The sequence below is a fragment of the Anopheles coluzzii genome, chromosome 2, assembly GCF_943734685.1.
Source record: "Anopheles coluzzii chromosome 2, AcolN3, whole genome shotgun sequence".
NCBI lineage: Eukaryota > Metazoa > Arthropoda > Insecta > Diptera > Culicidae > Anopheles > Anopheles coluzzii.
This window is the reverse complement of record NC_064670.1, coordinates 7,432,017-7,451,043: the sequence shown is the minus strand read 5'-3', so window position 1 is coordinate 7,451,043 and position 19,027 is coordinate 7,432,017. Positions and strand designations below refer to the sequence as shown.

Below are 19,027 nucleotides of genomic sequence, written 5' to 3'. Positions count from 1 at the left end.
ATCGTTTTATAACAGCACTCGATTTGAAACGATGACTACCGGCCCCACTTCCGGGCTGGACTGCACTGCGGAGTGGTGTAGTGGCCTGCAGGCTGGCAGCTACAATTGGCCGCACTGAGAAAATTAGGCTCTCCATTATCGGGCCAGCTGATTTTATGGCACGGAAACAGATCCACCGCACAGCGAACGAACCAGCTGGCGTGGTTCAGAAACTTCTGCAAAGCGACTCAATCGGAGGTGAATAAAGAATTTTAATAATCTTCTCGTTTGCCAGAAAAAGGGCTCCAATGAGTGGCCGTACCGTCTGGAGAACGACCTGTTGTTTAAAACCCGACGCTCCCAGTGCTGCACTCCACCATCCAACTACGGAAAGTTCAAACTGCTCGACCCGGTGGCCTTCATGACGGGGTATGAAAGAAAAGGTAGCTCCCGCCAGGCAGAAGGTTGCCTCCCGAAAGGACGACGCCAGACAATGCGCAGATAACGAAAGATGGAAATAATTTCTCTCATTATGTTTATGAATTCTACAGCAGTTAGGCAGTAATTACTTCCATCCTGGCCCGTGATAAGCGCGCGTTACAGGCCCCGTAGCGGGTGAGCGGGTGTTGTTGCCGGAAGTAGGAATCGTAAAGCAGTGGGACACGAAGCACACCCGACGAGTGTATCCGCTTTCTTTTGCTGCGAGCCGTGGGATTCCAGCTTCGATTGGATCATCTGTTGCCTGGGTCGCCGCTGGGAGGGTTGGCTTCAACCGTGGAGCAGCTGCTACGAGTACAGTTCACTTCCCAAGCGTCGTCGATGGTCTTGGAGGAAGCTTGGAGGGACAATAATGATGATATGCTGTGAGCGATGAAATCGTGACCGGAGCCAATTGAGGCAACGCTTCAACTGGGACCGGTGTAGGGAGTTGTGGTGAATGAAAAGTTTTATAATGAGCTCACTTTTGCAGCACGATAGTGGAAAATGTGATTGCGAGCTTCCTGTCCCCGGGGGGGGGGGGGGCGAGAGCAAGAGTAAAATCGATCTCCTGTTATGATCACTTTACAGAGAGCAAGTTTATTGGATATCTGCTAGAGAACACTCATCGGGACACTGATTGCTGGACTAGAAATAAATAATTGCATTTCGAGATAATGTTGGTGATTATTTGAGTTCTTCAAATTACAGCGCATCAATGGTACGGATTTTATTGCCCACAGGGGTTTTGATTGTTTTATAAACCTTTTCAGTATATGTGAGCAGTGTTCGTGTTTACCACAATGGGCAGCTTTACGTTTCATTCGCTAGTTTCCTAACCACACAAATCGAAGCGATAATGGTCTTTTGATAGAGCGTCTAAACAGAATGCACTTTATATCATAATTGTACATCAAACATGAAAAGGTGTCAAAAGCGCCCACTCACACACATCACACACATCAATGCTATATAAACGTGCATATGCCATAAGCCATCGCAGCCATAGTGTTTCCGGGGCTCTCTGCTACATAATGGTCTTTTCATATCGCCACCAATGGTAGCGCCCGACACGCTGCCGTAACCCTGGAGCTTGCGCCTTTGTGCCACGAGAGTTCCATCGAGCCATTTGAATGAATGTCCATTATCTATTCCAATAAAACCGTGAACCGGGTGGAGGTTAAGAAACAAAGCAAAAAAATGCATATTTATCCTTCTATCCTTCCCGTGTGTGTGTGTGTGTGTGTGTGTGTGTGGCTTAGGTGAGCCGGTGTAGATAACGGTGGTGCAAGGTTCCATCATCAGAACTGGGAGCTGTTTCCTCACCTCTTTTTTCACGTGTGAGTTTGAATGCATAAACTGTAAAGCTGCCACTTTTTACCCTGCAGACACTCTCTCTCTCTCACACACACACACACATATGACACGGGGCCAAAAGCAACCGACTGTTCACATGACGGATGTTAATTAAAAAGCACTTTGTGTTATTTTCTACCATGGCCCACATTCACCTGCACCAATTCGCAGTTGCATGTGGAGTAGGGAAAATGTGTGTTACGAAGGCGGGGACTGGAATTTGTGCCAGCAGCGGCAGTGGTTGGAGCCCCGCATTCATCACCCACCTGCCAACCCTGCCCACCGGACCGGGGTCCACTTTGCTTCCCTAACAGACAAATGGCACTCAATGAGTACAATACAGTGTCGAAGCGCTTTTTATCCGGCCACCTATTAGGAAAATTTCCTTTCCCGCCACTTATCATGCTAACCCGCCGTAAGGAGTGTGCTCGAGAGTGCTCGCGCGCTTTCACACACTAGTGGGGAGGAAAAAAAAAAACACCAGAACAAAAGAATCGCTCACTGATAGGCCCACCGTGTTCACCTGCTCGTGCTTCGGGTGGGTTCAGCAGCGCCATTTACCTAGCGGGCGACATTTGGGTGTAGCCCTGCGCTGAATAGATAAACCCTCCGGACAGCATCACTCACTCTAAACCGTCCCGCGTCAGTGTGAGCGTGCCGTCGGCTCACGGGCAAAAGACATGAAGAAAGAGAGAGGACACAAGAGAGGGGGAGAGAGTAGTAAAGTATGTAATAATTCCCGCACCTCCCCCAACACATACACTCACACATATACCGCTCGAAGCTGCTGCAAGGAAAGGTCGTGAACATCAGCAGCGTAGTTCATTCGCGCCAGCTGGCCCGTTCGGTCGCTTCTCTATTGAAGACGAGTCGGCGAAGGATTAGCCCACTTTGCTCACCGGCGAAGCACATGTAGTGAAACAATAGAGGATCGTGCCCTCTGTTCGCCATCGCAAAAGTAGGGTAAGGAAAAAGGCAAGTTCCGGCCAGGGGCTGCCACACATTTTGCCCTCTTTTATGAGAAGAGCTTTCGGTTCTTGTTTTTACTTTTCGTCTCGTCTTTTCGCTTCTCGCTCCCCCCCCCCCCCCCCCCCCCCACGCACACATGGGCCATACTCTGCCAGTTTACGATAGTGAAAAGCAATTACTTTGTGCTTTCGAACGGACGGCCGGCGTTCATTGTTGCCTTGGGTAGGCCGCAACGTTTCGGAAGTGGTTTAGCCCGAGCTGAATAGGTAGCCACGGTCAACCTGCCCTCTCTCAGACCTCCCGAATGTCATGTGGCAGGATGTGGCCTCCTCGCAACGGCGAGCGGGCATTTCATTTTCATCGCCCTTTTGTCTTGGGAGCGGTAAGGTCGAGCTGGTTTGTTCGCGTCAGGCCAATGGAGTATTGGTTGGATTGGTATTTTTCTTACTGTAATTTTGAATTCCAATGTGAATTAAACTGGAATACACTTTCATGCATTAGGTTAAGAGTTTTAAATCAACAATTTGAAATAAGACCCACAAATAAGTATTTTGTATATTTAGTTCACAGGCTAAACACACTTTAAAAGGTGTATTGAAGTGTGTTCAAGGTGTCGATGTAGTCATACTTCAAGATTGTTGTAAATCTCTGTCTGTTGGAAACTGTTGTAACAGGTTCGCGTTCTCGCTCCTCCAGGCAACAAAACTATAGCTTTTCTCGCAACCTGTTCATTTTCCCAACCCAGGTAGACAACACGGGAAATTAATGGTATCTTAACAAACGCTTTCCAAAATGAAGCCTGAGCTTCGCCGTGCGTCTGGTGCGGCAAACGAGATGCTTGGGTTTCGATAAGCAAACTCCAATTAGTCCCTTTATACCCTCGAAACGAGACTAGACCGTCAACAAAAAAATAGCCCGGGTTGTGGCCCTTCAACACGCACAGAAAACCGTCGGGGCGGGACACTCTCGACAATTTTGGCATCTTCATTCACGCTTCAACCGTTACAGGCGCCCGTGCGCTGTTCATAATTTAGCTGACATGTTGTTGTCCCGGGCAAACGGCAGCCTGACAGCAGGCTCACCTACACCCATACACACACAGACCCAGCCACCAGGGGTGTTGTAAAATTAATTCACCGTCCGCTGTCGGTGCAAAAGTGCCGTCAAATTACGGTTCGCGCGGTTGGAGATGGGAGAGGGGACCACGCAAACGGGGAAACCTCGGTTTTTAATATATCGTGCAAGGTTTCACTATCACCAAGGTACGCGGGCTGTACCGGGTGTGTAACGTAACGAGGCTTTGATTGGCTTTCTAGTTCATGTTAATTTCCACTCCAGCATTCGGTTGATGGGTGGGTATCGCACTCTCCGTGCACAGTGGTTTGTGTTTTAATAACCACCGACACGAATGATGGCACGAAGCCCCTCGTGGCTAGGAGAAGGGATCACTTTTTACGCCACTGTCCCTGCAGTGCGTTCATCCTAAGCTAACACACTCACTTGTGGGAAGCTTTGGAAACAGTGGCTCACGTGGTCTATCGTTCCGAATCGCTCGCCCGCACCGATTTGCTTCACCTTGGGTGTCTTTAAGCCGGGAGAAGTAAATCTTAAAGCCACCCAGCGTCGGGCAGTGCTTAATGGAAACGACACCTTTGTGCGTGGCTCTTCAGGCTCTTCGTCAGGGATGTGGATGTGTGTCTGTAAAACAATAAAGTTGCGGCTTGCTTTTAGTATTGCTGTTGATTACTTTCCACCATAAAGTGAGACAAAGATATGGGTGGTAAATTCAGCAGCTGCAAGCCATTTTCCACCATGTCGGTGCGAACCCGGTCGGATGAGGAGTACACAATGCGTGTATTTGTGTACACGTACACGTATATGAGCAACACTCTCGGCGTCATCAAACCGATCCGGGGGGACGTATAATGGTTCTTTTAGGGTGCGGTGATTTCAGTGCGATACAGACAGACACACTCACACACATACATACACGGTGGTAAGTAATTTCTCAGCCATTCAACACCGACACTGTTTGCTGCCTGGTGTGCACGGCAGCCCGGATAAGGGTGTGTAATACACTCAAGTGCATCCGAACAGCACCATTGTCTGGGCGAAGGTGTTTGTTAATTCTACAATGACACTAGACCGACACCGATCTGTTATTTCCGTTTGATTGCCATGACAATGGCATGAGGGCTGTAACGAGTGGATAGGATTGTTCGAAAAAGGCATCAGAATGCTCGCTTCAAGATGTTGAGTAGATGGAAATCAAGGCGAATAGATTGTGTGCATATTGGTGCATGCAGCTGGTGCCCGACCTCGCACAGTGAAAGGCTGAGGTTTGGGCTGACAAAAGGGTTCGCTGATTGTGAGAACGGTTGGTTCGGTTGTGCTTTTTGTTGACAGGTTCCAATTATCATCCATTTAGCAGTCGCATTCAAGAACCATGCATGAACATGCTCCATCATGAAACATCAACATTGAACTCAGCGTAGTTTACAAAAATTTTATGCCACTAAGTGGAGTAGAGGCTTTCTTCACCGAACCTGCTGCACTTTTTTCTGCAGAAGTTAAGAAAAAGTAGGTTGGAATGTATGATTATTTTATTCGAAAACCTTTAAGCTGTACTTGGGAAGAGCTTCAACAAAGATGTGTTCGAACATTCGTAACGAGGACCACATACAATCAGCGATAACTTCACTATAAGACTATGATGACATCACCACGATGTAAGAACGACGTTGGATAACTCAGACAATACACTCCTACTTAATGTGAGGTAAAAGAGATTGTGTATGTAAACAGTTTTGCCTAGCAGTCTTAATATTTTCCTATCTCTCTTAACAGTTACCAGAAAACCTAAACACTTGGAAACCCCTCAATTATATTTTTATTGAAACACCTTTTATAAGCCATGTTTGAGTTACTGTTTTCCCCAAAACAGTAAAAAAATCGTCAATAATTCACGATGAAACCAACTAAACACTCAGCCTCTGAAAATAGTATATCAAAAAGGCTGGGTTTCGTTTGCTCGCCTTGAGCCTACATCGCCATACAAAGAGTACTCTATTCACCTCATCTGTGGCTGGCATAAAGCAATTTAACACAGCGATTTCGATCAAAATCCAGTAGCAACATTTAGCAGCATAACTTCACCAACAGGAGAGAGAGAGAGAAGGAGCCCCTTTCATCGGAAAAATCATCCGGAACAGTCTATAGGTCGACAACCAGCTTGTGGGCCAGCTTTCCCCTGAAACCGCAAACTTTATTGAAACATTCACAAAACCGAAACTCAAAGTATTCCGGTGTTTGGGTGGCGTTTGAAGCTCTAGCTCTAAAGAATTTCCGGTGAAAATGTGTCGCCGGCAACTTAACATTGCGTTCTGAAGCCCTGAAGCGAGGGAGCTGGGGATACGGCCCGACACTACCCCAGTGGCATATGGTTCCATTTCCATGACACTTGCAAGGATTCGGTCCTGTCGCGTCAACTCTCCACGCTTCGTCGATTCTACGACGAATACACGCGCACACCCACAAACATTCATCACACAGCCACCGGATGCCGGTGTAACTCTTTCGGATGTGCCGGCGGAATGGGCCCGACACACGCGCTCAGGAGCAAATTCTTTTGCCCGAACCGTCAACTAAATAGAATTGTCGATTGAGCATGGCACGGAAGCGGCGGAGGCATCGAAATTGAATGTTGCCCCACCACGGCAGACCACGCTAGCCTCACCCCGTTCGCAGAGATGTTGTATCGAACAGCAAAGGCAAACGCCCAAACCCTGCCCGGCCCACCGTGCTGCTGTGCGCGTGCACATATGGCGCTCGTGAAAAGCGCGCCCGGCACAAATCCCCGGCTGCAGAGCGAAACCCATAATAACCGGCAAAGTCTTGTTGAGTTTTCATCAGGAAGTTGTGGTGTGGATGAAGTTTCGATCAACTGCGCAAGAAAGAAAACATCCGGACGGAAAGGGCGGGGCGATGCATGGGGCGAAGGAAATCAAAGAAAATTATGTGCCCCTTCCCCCCGGGGGAGGGGGGGGGGGGACGAGGATTCTTGCCGTGGCGGGGGGAGGGAAAATTTCCAATCGACGAGAATTATACAGCCGCAGGCGACCATTATGCTTCAGCGTTCGTAAACGCCGTTCCTCAACCTGCACGTGTGTACATTTTTGTGTACTTCCGCAAAACTATTCTAAAGACAGCCACACACACACACATACACATTGAGCGTGTGGGTGTGGGCTTTCATCCGGCTTCATTTTCACCCGCGGAAAGAGTCGATTCGATTGAGTCGCTGGAGCAAAGCTTATTGCCGGCTCGGGCCCGGGTAATCCGCGCACACGAATGTGAAGCGGAAACCAAACAAGTGACAATAATCCTTTAGGCTATTGGCAGCTGGAGTTTTCCGTGCCGCCGCAGCATATGGGCAGGAAGAGGCTCAGATGGGCTTACATTAATTTTGTTGCCTTTCGTGTCTCCATCTCACCTCCTGGCCTGCTTTATGCCCCGCACGGAGGAAAAACTGGAGAAATAAAGGTGCGTTCATTAGTGAAGAAACGAAGAGCAATACATCTTCATCTGGTGCGTGGAGGTACTTTGCTGCTATTTGTGTGTGTTTGCAGAACAACAGCTCTGTATCCGGATAACAGTTCAGTAGTTATTGATGGTGTGATTTTATTTTAATTAAGAGAGCACGTACACGCACACACCGTAACGTAACAAATGTAAGTCGGTTAGAGCGAAACGTTCACCCATCCACTAGCTGTAGCGCTGCTCCCTTCTCAAAGCTGCTTAGTCGCGTGCGTACTTTGTTGAGCTGTAGAGAATTGGTTTCTTCACAGGAATTGTAGGATTTCGATAACTTTCTTTAGCACCGATCCCGAGCATTACGTTAATTTGTCGCAGGGCGAACAGAACTGCTACCGTTGATTGCTTCTTTTGTAAAATAAAATAACAAAACAAAAGGCCCATTCACTACTTACATCCACCGTAATGCCCGAGACCGGGAAGGTGCGCGCTGGCGGTGATTCCTTCGGCACGAAGCGATAGAACTCTTCCCCCTCGAAGTACCACCGAACGGAGTAAAGTGTTGCCTGCGAATAGAAAGCGGTAAACGTTAGCGGGATGTAGCGAAGGACAAGACGCTCACCAGCGATAACGCCCCAGTTCGGACAGTTGACTCACCTTTTCCAGCTCGAATTGACACGATAAGGTCGCCGCATTGCCCATAATGACCGCCTCCGGGACGAATATTTTTAGATCCTTCAGGCTGCAAACTGCAACGGTAAGAAACGGAAAGAAACAGAACGCACAATCAGTAACCAGAACGCGTTTGTTTTGCTTGTCCAACTGCGAACGTCCATTGAACCGGCGGTGCAGCCGGGTTTGGGAGTTCAGGTCGGGCATTTGCTGCCTGGCTGATAAGCGCTCACGAACACTGGTTTACGTGGAATGTTAGTTAATATTCCGCTTATCGCACCGTGTGCAGCGGACGCCGGTGGCCCCTTGGATGCAAATCTTCCGAAACGAGACTGCAATCTCGAACAAACGGACACCTTCAAGCTGCCCAAGATGAGAACCACTGCAAAAGAACGGAAGATAGAGGGAGGAAATTTCCTGGAAAGTATGACCATTTGGAGTATTATTGGAGACGCTTTTGCGCTGCACGTTGGGAAATGGTAAATGTGCAAATGCAAGTGCAGCGCACATGAAACCATCGCAGACATCCGAGTCGATCGCCATCGTTCGGTCGGATATTGCTCGATGCCTTTTCGTACCCGAGCGGGGAATGATATCCTAGCTTCCTGGTCCCCATGGAACCAACTCTTAAAGGTGTTTGTTTGTCTCCCTTTGTGTGAGTATGTGTGTGTGTGTGTGTGTGTGGGTCCGAGTGGGACCGATTAGCATTCGCTCGGCAGACAAATGCAAACGGGTTGCTCGTACCGCTAGCCGGTGGCTCTTGCCGGTTATTTATCTTCCTGGTTGGGAACAATGCAAATACATCCATGATACGGCCATATGGCAGTCGGTCGTCTTGAACCCATAATTCATTCCCCTCCAGAGACCGACGACGAGGACGACGGGCACCGATCGGTAAACGGTCACCGTTACGTTTCCGTTGCCGTTCCAGGAAAGACATTAGCCAGACGAAAGCCATGGCCCTGGCTTAAGACGGTGCGGGTTTGAGCCGGCCGGCTGGTTATATTGTTTCACCGAAGTGATGAAACTTTTGAACTTTCCCAAAACCCCCGTTGGTACTGCCTTCCGATGGGTTGGTGGGACGAGGCAAACGGGGGAAAGTGTTTCACAAATCAAAAACTTCCCTCCGCACGGTCCTGCGAACGGAACCACTCCAAAAGACAATCTCGAATTGATTGTTTTTGGAATTATTTTACGCTTTTGATCCGGATGGCCGCCGGTCTCCTTTCTCGGAGCCGGAATCATGGTGTGGCAATATGTTTCCATGGCTCCAGTGGCCCGGTAGTGTTGCATTTAATTTATGCGCCTCCCTGCCCTGCCGGGTCGACCGGGCCGAGCTGCTGGGGACGAGCCTGGGGTGGCTAGAGGCCGCTGGGAAATTGGAGCCTGTTTTCTTAACTCACGGCAAACTTCTTGCTGGAACGGCTCGTTTGTTCATTCTCGAGCGTCGGGCCCGGAAGAGAGCGGCACGGGCAGGTGCTAAAATATTCCCTGCGCCGTTCCGTTCGTGCCTGGTCTTCTAGGAAAATCAATAATGATTCAGGAAGATGTTCCATCCTTCGTATGGTCTCTTGTGATCTACTACCTATGCTGGACTTTAATCGTTAGAGTGGAACTATTACAAAAGAGCACACACATACAGCCAGACCAAGTGGAAAGTGTTTGCTCAGGAGACACTTTATGCAGACTGAAATGGGAATGGGATTGGAAATTGAATAATGACTCTCTTGACCCATTGCCGGGTACGATGTGCGATAAAAGTCAGTCAGCAACGTTTACGCAGGTTTTCCCCTGAAGACATTCAGTGCTGAAAGCAAGGCCACATAAATCATCCTACTTTATATAGTTCTTTGGGAATGCTCCTTTATCAGCCTTCTGCATGTTATTGTGCCCATTTACACCTGCCTTCGTTCTCGAACCACCGAAACAGCGGGCACCTTCAACGATTATCACCAGCCGACTGATAGCCAGGGTGGCTGGATTGCATCGCGAAACGGTATAAAAACGCACGGTTCGCCTCTGTCCGGTGCAAGTACAGTCGTTCAGCCGACATGAAGGGGCTCACTGTGGTAGCACTGCTCAGCCTGGCGGCCCTAGCCGCTGGGTACGTGGTCGTGCCGGAAGGCAAGGTAACCTACGCGGACAAAGATTTCCTGGTGAAGCAGAAGCAGATGCTGGAGGTGTTCCAGCACGTGCACCAGCACGAGGTGCACACCGAGCTGTGGGAAGTGTCGAAGGCGTACGACATCGAGCAGCACTACGACCAGTACACCAATGTGGGGGCGGTGAAAGAGTTCGTGACGCTGTACAAGCACGGTTTGCTGCCGTTCGACGAGATCTTCTCCGTGTTCGACGATCATCATCGCGAGCAGGCGATCGCCCTGTTTCATCTGTTCTACTACGCGAAGGATTGGGAGACGTTCTACAAGTCGGTCGTTTGGGCCCGCTTCCACGTGAACGAGGGCATGTTTGTGTACGCGGTCACCGTGGCGGTGCTGCACCGTAAGGATCTGGCCGGTCTGGAGCTGCCGGCACCGTACGAGATCTACCCGTACTACTTCTTCAACACGGAGGTGGTCCAGAAGGCGGCCCAGTACAAGATGCAGGGCTTCCCCGGGGTGAAGAAGGTGGACGACGTGTACACGGTCGTCATCCCGACCAACTACACCGGCTGGTACGTGCACACGAACGTCGCCCAGAAGGTGTCGTACTTCACGGAGGACATTGGCCTGAACACGTACTACTACTACTTCCACGCCGACTACCCGTTCTGGATGGGCGGCAAGGAGTACGGACTGTACAAGGATCGCCGCGGTGAGCTGTATCTGTTCAAGCACCAGCAGCTGCTCGCCCGCTACTACCTGGAGCGGCTGTCGAACGATCTCGGCACGATTCCGGAGTTTTCGTGGTTCAAGCCGATCGTCACCGGGTACTACCCGAACATGCACTACTACAACGGTGTTAGCTTCCCGTCCCGCGACAACTACTACGAGGTGTACACGCCGGAGCACTACGAAGACGTGGAGGAGGTGGTGGAGTACGAGCACCGCATCCGCGAGGCCATCGATCTGGGCTACATTGTGCTGCCCGACGGACGCCACGTCGATCTGACCAAGCCCGAGTCGGTCGAGTACCTGGGCAACCTGATCCAGTCCAACCCGGACAGTGTGAACAGCCGGTTCTACAAGTACGTCGGATGGTTCGCGCGCATCCTGCTGGGCGGATCGATCGAGCACTTCGAAAACCACAAGGTGCTGCCGGGTGTGCTCGAGCACTACGAGACGTCCCTGCGCGACCCGATGTTCTACCAGCTGTACAAGCGCATCATCCAGTGGTACTGGGAGTTCAAGGACCATCTGCAGCCGTACACGAAGGAGGAGCTGACCTTCGGCGAGCTGAAGTTCGAGACGGTCAAGGTCGACAAGCTGGTGACGTACTTCGACCGCTCCGATGCGGACATCACGAACGCGGTCGACGTGGAGGTGTTCGACGAGAGCTCGATGAAGGCGGGCGAGATGAAGAAGTTCGGCAAGATCGCCCACTACCAGGGCGAGGACTTTGTGATCAAGGCGCGCCAGTGGCGCCTGAACCATATGCCGTTCACCGTGGAGTACAGCGTGGTCGCGGAGAAGCCGGTCAAGGGTGTGGTGCGCATGTACCTCGGCCCGAAGTACGACCAGTACGGGCACGCGTACGGTGTGAACGAGAACCGCGAGAACTTTGTGCTGCTCGACACGTTCGAGTGGGAGTTCAAGCAGGGCCAGAATGTGTTTGTCCGCGAGTCGACCCAGTTCCCGCTGTACGTGCAGGACCGCACGCCGTACTTCGAGCTGTACAAGTGGGTGATGGACGCGTACAACGGTAAGCGCCAGTTCCCGCTCGACATGACCGAGGCGCACTGCGGCTTCCCGTCCCGCCTGATGCTGCCCAAGGGCAAGAAGGGCGGCATGCCGTTCCAGCTCTACTTCATCGTGTCGCCGTACCATGCGCCGGCCGTGCCGCAGCACGAGGGCTACGATTACACGCTCAACTGTGGCGTCGCTTCCGGTGCGCGCTACATCGATTCGCTGCCGTTCGGCTATCCGTTCGATCGTCCGATCGACGAGAAGGTTTGGTTCACGCCGAACATGTACTACCTCGATACGATGATCTTCCACAAGAAGGAGGCGGAAATCAATGCCGTTCACTAAGGTGATTGCGGAAGACATCGGAAGGGATTTGGTTAACGCAAATGAATTGACGAATAAAACTAGCGATAGAATGAATTACATTGGTAGATGTTTTTTCTTGCTCTGCGACGCTTTTTCTCTAAACTAATTTGTAAAGGTCGCGCTGTTGGTTAAGCGCTTTTGCGTCAAACTTTACATTTAAAACGTGCACACACAGGCATCAGCCTCGAACGCAAAGATACACACATACACATGTGTGTGTTCTCGTACAATGTTTACATGCCCGAATCGAGTCAAAGTTACATACACAAAAGAGTCGGCAAACTGGAAATGGCCCAGGCTCAAGCATGGCTCCGGGCTAAAAAGCAACGAACATTCGCAAAGTGTACCAAAACAAGTAGATGGCACTGATGATGAGAACGATGCTGCTGTCGAGTTAAAACGTTTCTTCATAACTTTTTCGAGAATGAGAAAGATACGAACAAAAAAACAGCTCAACAAACTTAATCCTCTCTGCAAGCACTCACCCGTTTGCGGTACGCTCGGGGCCCTTACGTTTCCTGCCATTTCAATTAAAAGTAATGAAAGTGCGTCTCGCACACACTGCACGCTTGTGTGGTACGTTTGCTCACAATCTGTGGCCGCGTTGGCATGCGGGAGCAAAAAAAAATGTTTTAAATTTTACATATTTGCGATGCGCGATCTCAGTTAAGCAAACTTGTCGCTTCCGCACACAACCAGGGTATGGAGACAAAGTGTGTTTTGGGCAAAGGACGTTTGACCGAGAAAGAAAACGGTCACAGAACGGTTAGAGAAAAGCCACGAACTCAGTTCGCAACTGTGCTATAACATGTTCTGCGTTGAAATAGCATCCTTTACAGTTATAAAACTTGAAACCAACCTGTCAGCGTTTGTTTAACACACGTGAAAATGGAAAATTTGTTTTCATCAGCATTTGTGTATTTTTGCCGTTACAATACTGGTCACCCCCATATTCAAGAGGAACGAGGGTCGAAGGACGAGTTCACCTGGTAAGTGAGCAAATTATCCGTCATTATCGTGTCATAATCATTTGCACTACACGCCATTTATGCAGTGCGTCCCGGGTGAACACTTCAATGGGAATTCGGTGGGGCACGGGATCAAACCACCATTTGATCGTTGCCTTTTCCGTGGTTTTCCCACGGACCGTAGCAAGTGGCAGGTGGTGGTGTTATTTGCAGCAAGTGATTGCCCTCGGTCATGCGAATCGTCGATGAAGAGCGGTACCCAGCAGTGTGCTGTTTTCACTGTTTTCCTTTCCCTGTTTTAATGATGTTTCTAGCGGAACTCGGTCAGCAACTGAACGGGACGAATTGTGTCAATGTGAGGGAGTTCCGCTGTTTATTTCTGTTTATGCCGTACGAAGGACCTGTTTGAAGTGCTCGGTGGGAGCTTTCGTGGCAGCAACCTTTTACTTACCATTGGAAATGAGCTCCGTCAGGGCGAAAAAGCAGAGCAAAAAGGAACTAAACCATCCGTAGCCGAGTTTCCTGCGCTTTGACATTGTGTGCTGTAGTTTCCTGTTGGTGAAGAACAAGACAGACGAATTATTATTTTAGTATTACAAGTAAAAGTTTTCAGTATTTTCATGGCTTAAAGTTAAGATTAGCAATCTCATGGCACAAAAAAACGTACCTAGAAATTCAATTCTGTTTTAATTGTAATCCATAAACGACTTCTTCTATCGAGCATTGCCAGACGCAATTCTCGTTGAAATCGTTCATTTTATAGAGCTCACATTCAACATCAATCCCTGGCAGCACCATTGCTTACGCCCTCCATCGATTGGTGCTAATTTTATGAACGCATAAAACTTTCCATCCACAAAAACGCTACACACCAACCATAACAATCGGAACGGGAAGGAGTACTTTCTGCAGCATTACAAAAAAGTGGAAACCCTCAGAAAGCGTCCTATCAAGTCGGTTGACGTCCTCTGGCCACTTTCCACCAGAAAAAAAACACACCCAAACGTAAACACACACGCAGAGAACAGGGCAAACTTGTTGTTAGCAGCGAGTAAAAACTATACTTTCCACAACAAATCGTGCCTTCCACCTCCCTTTGCTCTTCGTAAACTGGACGATAAATTGTTCAGCGCACGACAACGACAACCCGAAAAAAGAGTACCCACGAATTCTCGAGAGGCACTACGGAGTAACGGGGGTTGGGAGAGCAACCGACCGTACCAAAAGGAAGGTGAAAAGTTTCGAACGGAATAATTTGATGATAACCTTCCGGTTGGAGAGAGAAAAAAAAGTGAAATTATGCAAATTTATTCCAGTACAACTGCGGTAGGAACACACCACTACCACTCCCAGGCTACATGGCTTCGAGCATGGCTTCCTTCTTGTGCCGCTGTGGAAAGCTTCTTTTTTTTTTGCTTGCGGAAGGGTACCGAAGGAAATGAGTGGCCAGCACAGGAACTGAGCGAGCGGGACCAACGCAAGTAACATCTATCCGTTCGTTCGCAGGCTTTCGTACTCAGGCCGGCCAGTAACCAACGTCACTGCACTGCCTCAAACGCCTGACAGAGGCGGCGACGTAAAATGCGTAACGGGATGGGGACATTTGGCAAGGCTACGAGAAGAAGGCTACGAGCGGGTAGTTGCTTCCTTCAGTTGGGTCTGGTGTACCAAGCGCACCCGGTGAAGCCACGAGGGAGAGAGTGTTCGTGAGGCACTGTGACTGTGATGAAGTTTTTCCTCTTGTACAACCAGTCATGATTTCACTCTTCACCGTGCCCGGTTTACCCCGTTCGGTGTTGTGAAGGGTGCGAGAGAAACGGGTGTTCTAAAGCACTACCATTCCCGGGCTGCAGCCGAAAAGCTCTCCAGCCGACCGGTTGAACGGTAGCGGCACCGTCACTACCACGGAACGCCGCTGTTGCAGAAAAGCTGTTTAATCAGCGTTTTAAGCACAAAAGTTGTTGTAAATGAGATTCTCAAAAAGCTGGAAATGATTGATGTTTGTTTTCGGTTCAACTTTCCTCCGCAAATGGAGTTTTGGGGATGGTGTGGAGTTTTTTTGTGTGTGTGTGTGTGTGTGTGCTCTCTTGCCTTCTTGCTGGCTCTCAAAGCTGTACGATGGCGTGTTAGCTAGGCATGTTGGCTAGGTAGTTAGTGCTCCAACCAAATCTGGGGTAATCTTTTCCCACATCTCGGGCGTACTGACGACGTGTAAACGAATGTTCACATTTTTTCTAAATCTGTTTGTGAGATAGTTTGACGATGAGTCGAGAGCAAGAAGGACACATGAGTCTGAGTCTGACGAAAATAAATCTGTATTCCTCTTACTTGGAAGCATTTGATATAATGATATTAATGGTTTTTTAACCTTAAGCAGATTCTCCAAACACTAAATGTTTTCTACTGACACTCCAAAATAATTGTTTGTTTTAAAATAAAGTATACTATGAGTTAAATTCAACATTCAATTCAATGGATTCAACCTCATTCATTTCTGTTTCTTTTTTTCGGATTTTCTAAATTAACAAACACAACGCTAGCTTAAAGAACGTTTGCCGTATACTGAGCAAACAGCTTCAAACATTTCGATTTCCTGAAGCATCAATCCCATTATCATTCCTGTACGAGTGCCACTTGCCGGACCCGCTGCCGAGAAACATTGAATCGGAAGCTGCAAGATAGCTGATACAAAAGAACGACCCACCACCGATCCTCCAAGCTTCTCACGCGGCCCTAGACACTCTCAGAAGATCCTCCATGGTATGCATTCACCGAAAACTGCTCAAATTCGATGCTTCCCCGCTCTCCAGCACATGCTCCAACACGCTCAAAATCTCAAACCCCAACTTCTGCTGGTAGCCAGTGGAAAGAGGAACATTTTAAATTGTTTACATTACCATTAAATCTAAATTATGTACAATTTATTGTTTTCAAGTGCTTCGTCTGATACGCCGGTACGCTGAAATGTACCACACCGACGATGGCCCGGGCTGAATACGTGGCTACAGCAATAGAGCCGCCAAGCTGTGCCTGGAAACCGTTCAACCTGCCCGAACTTTGTCTTCGTATGGGGTGGGGAAAGAGAAGTGTAGCAAAGCTGGGAAGGGCAGGGGAAGCGACAAGCGAGCGGCAAACGAGAATGATTTAATGCGACTGTCAAAATTTACATACGCCAGGTGATGGTAGCGAAAGGAAATTGAAATGCCACACCATCGCAAAAGCCATCGTTTTGCGTGTGTTTCAATATCGAATAGACATAGTTGGTTTTTATTACTTCAGTTTGTATCATGGTATTTGGCAGGTTTCACGAGGTCAAAGTATGGGAATTATTAGAACAACATTTGTTTTAGCAATGTTTTGAACATGTTAAAACGAAGCTGATGTATGCGTCATCTGTTGGATAGTGTTTACACTTGTTTAGTAATTTGTACCTTTGCATGCCTTTCACATGCCAATTTAATCTATGAGGGCATTCAATACATTACAGTCGTTGCCACCTAATTTTGGCTCTAAGGCATCAATTTTTGACAGTGCGCATCAATTTTTGCCTCTAAGGCATCAATTTTTGACAGTGCGCATTAATTTTTGACACTTACGCACCTATTTTTGTCTGTAAGTCATCAATTTTTGACTCTTGTAGGAATCATGACAATTTTACAAGGTATTTAAGCAGATTTTTAACAATTATCATTCCACATCTCATTAAAAATACAAAAACTGTGTAAATTGATTGTTTCTTGAGAAAAAATGATGAAATTTTAGAAATTCTAAAGCTTTTGTTTACAGCTGAAAATACATGCCAATATTTTTCACTCCATTAAATCTTCTAAATTGGCAAAACAATTATTTTATTTTAAATTCTTTCAATAAAATTATTCACTACTTAACCTAATTTCAACCATTTCAGAACACACAGTTTCAGAAATTACGTAAAATTTTGTAAATAAAGCGATCGACTCACAGTCAAAAATTGATACCTTCGAGGCAAAAATTGATGCGCACTGTCAAAAATTGATGCCTTCGAGGCAAAAATCGTGAAACGCTGTCAAAAATTGGTGCCTTCGAGACAAAAATAGGTGAGTTAGAGTCAAAATTTAGCGGCAACGACTGTATATTGATTGTGAACATTTCACGTAACCTTTTAAGTAAAAAAATCAAGTCTTAATTTCCAGCTTCTTCGTGAGTTGGATCAGATAAAGCCAAAGTAAATTGAAAATTCGTCTCAAGCTCATACCATACTTTCTTCAAGTATGTGCCATCAGCAATCAGCTTCTGGTGTGTACCCGATTTGATAAGGATAGATTATTATACGCATCTCGCCTTGTGCACCGTTACCTGCCTTCTAATCCGTCACGCTGAAATCCTTCACGCCACCTTCCACACTGTAAACCAGTCAATCCGTCCGTAAGGTTTGACAGATTTGGGCACCATTGTATCAGCCTTCGAGCACGCTAGAAATTCACGCCATCAACTTAAATCTCCACCAGTCCAGCCGTGGAGCCCGGGGGAGCTCGTACACAAAAGCTTGCGCCTAAGCTAAATAGACACGTTGAGTGCCACTACTTGGCACGGTTGAAAGCACTCTCGTGCCGACCTGTCCTGCCCACTTAATTGCCAGCGGGAAAACAAAGAACCCCTTCGTTCTGTTCGTATCCGTGGTTCGTCCAATCCACGGTAAAAGCATCCCGGGCGAAAAACTGCAATGCCCGTGTTCTCCTGCTGCTGCTGCTGCTGCTTCGCCGAGTGTTGTATTGTTGCGTTCCACGGAACGAGCGCGTTGCTTTAGACTTTTTTACTCGAAACGCTTTTGGGTGGCAGGGAAACAGCAGCAGCAGCAGCAGCAGCATAAATGCAATCGGTACAAGAAAAGGAAGATTTAATGTTTCGATAGGATTAACTACGTTTTTACCCTCCTGGCAACGTGCTAGCGCTTCACACTGTCCACCGAAAAGAAGCGCCACGAGAGACGAGTTGATCCTTTCATAGAGCGATTTACCCTGTTTTGTCGACTTTTTCGTCCCATTGTATCACGAAACATGGTGCACAGGTTTGTGTGTATCTGTCTGTGTGTGTGTGTGTATGTTTGTAGTTTCCATTTATTCGCATTGGCCCCACCATGGCCGGGGTGCAAAAATGCTTCCCGCAGCTCCAGTACAGTCCAGTGCCTACGGTGCAACATCAGGAAGGATCCCATTCATTTATTGTTATCCTTTCGCTGTGCGCGTACTACGTACGGAGTACGGTGTGTGCTTGTGTGTAATGGCCACGAGGTGGCGTTAGTCTTTGTTTTGGTTCTGTTATTTTGTAAGTTTCCGTACCACGTACTGATCATGTCCCTTTCGACAGTGAAAAATTGTTTTCGGCGTATCGAAAGCGTTAGCGTCATCGTGCACACGCTGCCACACGCTAGGCAACAGTGGGCGCACCCGGTTGCACGGACTGGTAAAAATTAAATACAGTGTCTGCAAGAAGCCGCGAAGCAAACCACTATTTGCTACGTTAGTGATTGACTCGCATAAAAAAAAACGAGGACGTCTGATGCCGCAACAAATGGTAAGATGTTCAATTCCAAGCGATCGAGCGAAAAGAACCGTTTCTAATGCGGTCAAGCATATTGGGATACGTTTTGTGGCCATTACTCCTCCGACTGGTCTTCCTTAATGCAATTGTTAGCTGTATTTGGGGTGTTTTTTTTTCCTCGTCCCACCCAGACAAGCGATTATTGCACTTTTCGTTTGTACTCACTCCGTTCTTTGGTGGCCCGGTGAGGGATGGGATGCTTTCGCTTGCTGCACAACACATTTTTCTTCACTTTGGCCATTATTTTTTGCCACCAAAATGGGGCTTCGCATGTGGGTGTGT

At 48.2% G+C, this 19,027-nt stretch overlaps 2 protein-coding genes across 4 annotated transcripts in view; one reads left to right on the top strand and one right to left on the bottom strand.

Moving 5' to 3' along the window:
• LOC120949827 (uncharacterized) overlaps window positions 1-19,027 on the bottom strand; it is a 180,687-nt gene that overhangs the window by 4,574 nt on the left and 157,086 nt on the right. For all 3 annotated transcript variants that reach the window (XM_040367359.2, XM_040367361.2, XM_040367360.2), the window contains 3 exons: window positions 13,617-13,717; window positions 7,972-8,063; window positions 7,770-7,880 (listed from right to left, as the gene is read on the bottom strand). In XM_040367359.2, the coding sequence (XP_040223293.1) occupies window positions 7,770-7,880; window positions 7,972-8,063; window positions 13,617-13,717 (304 nt within the window). The remainder of the gene's footprint in view (window positions 1-7,769; window positions 7,881-7,971; window positions 8,064-13,616; window positions 13,718-19,027) is intronic.
• On the top strand, window positions 9,688-12,256 carry LOC120949826 (hexamerin-1.1-like). Its single transcript, XM_040367358.2, has one exon. It carries the CDS (start codon window positions 10,038-10,040, stop codon window positions 12,174-12,176), a length of 2,139 nt encoding a protein of 712 aa, XP_040223292.2. The 5' UTR covers window positions 9,688-10,037; the 3' UTR covers window positions 12,177-12,256.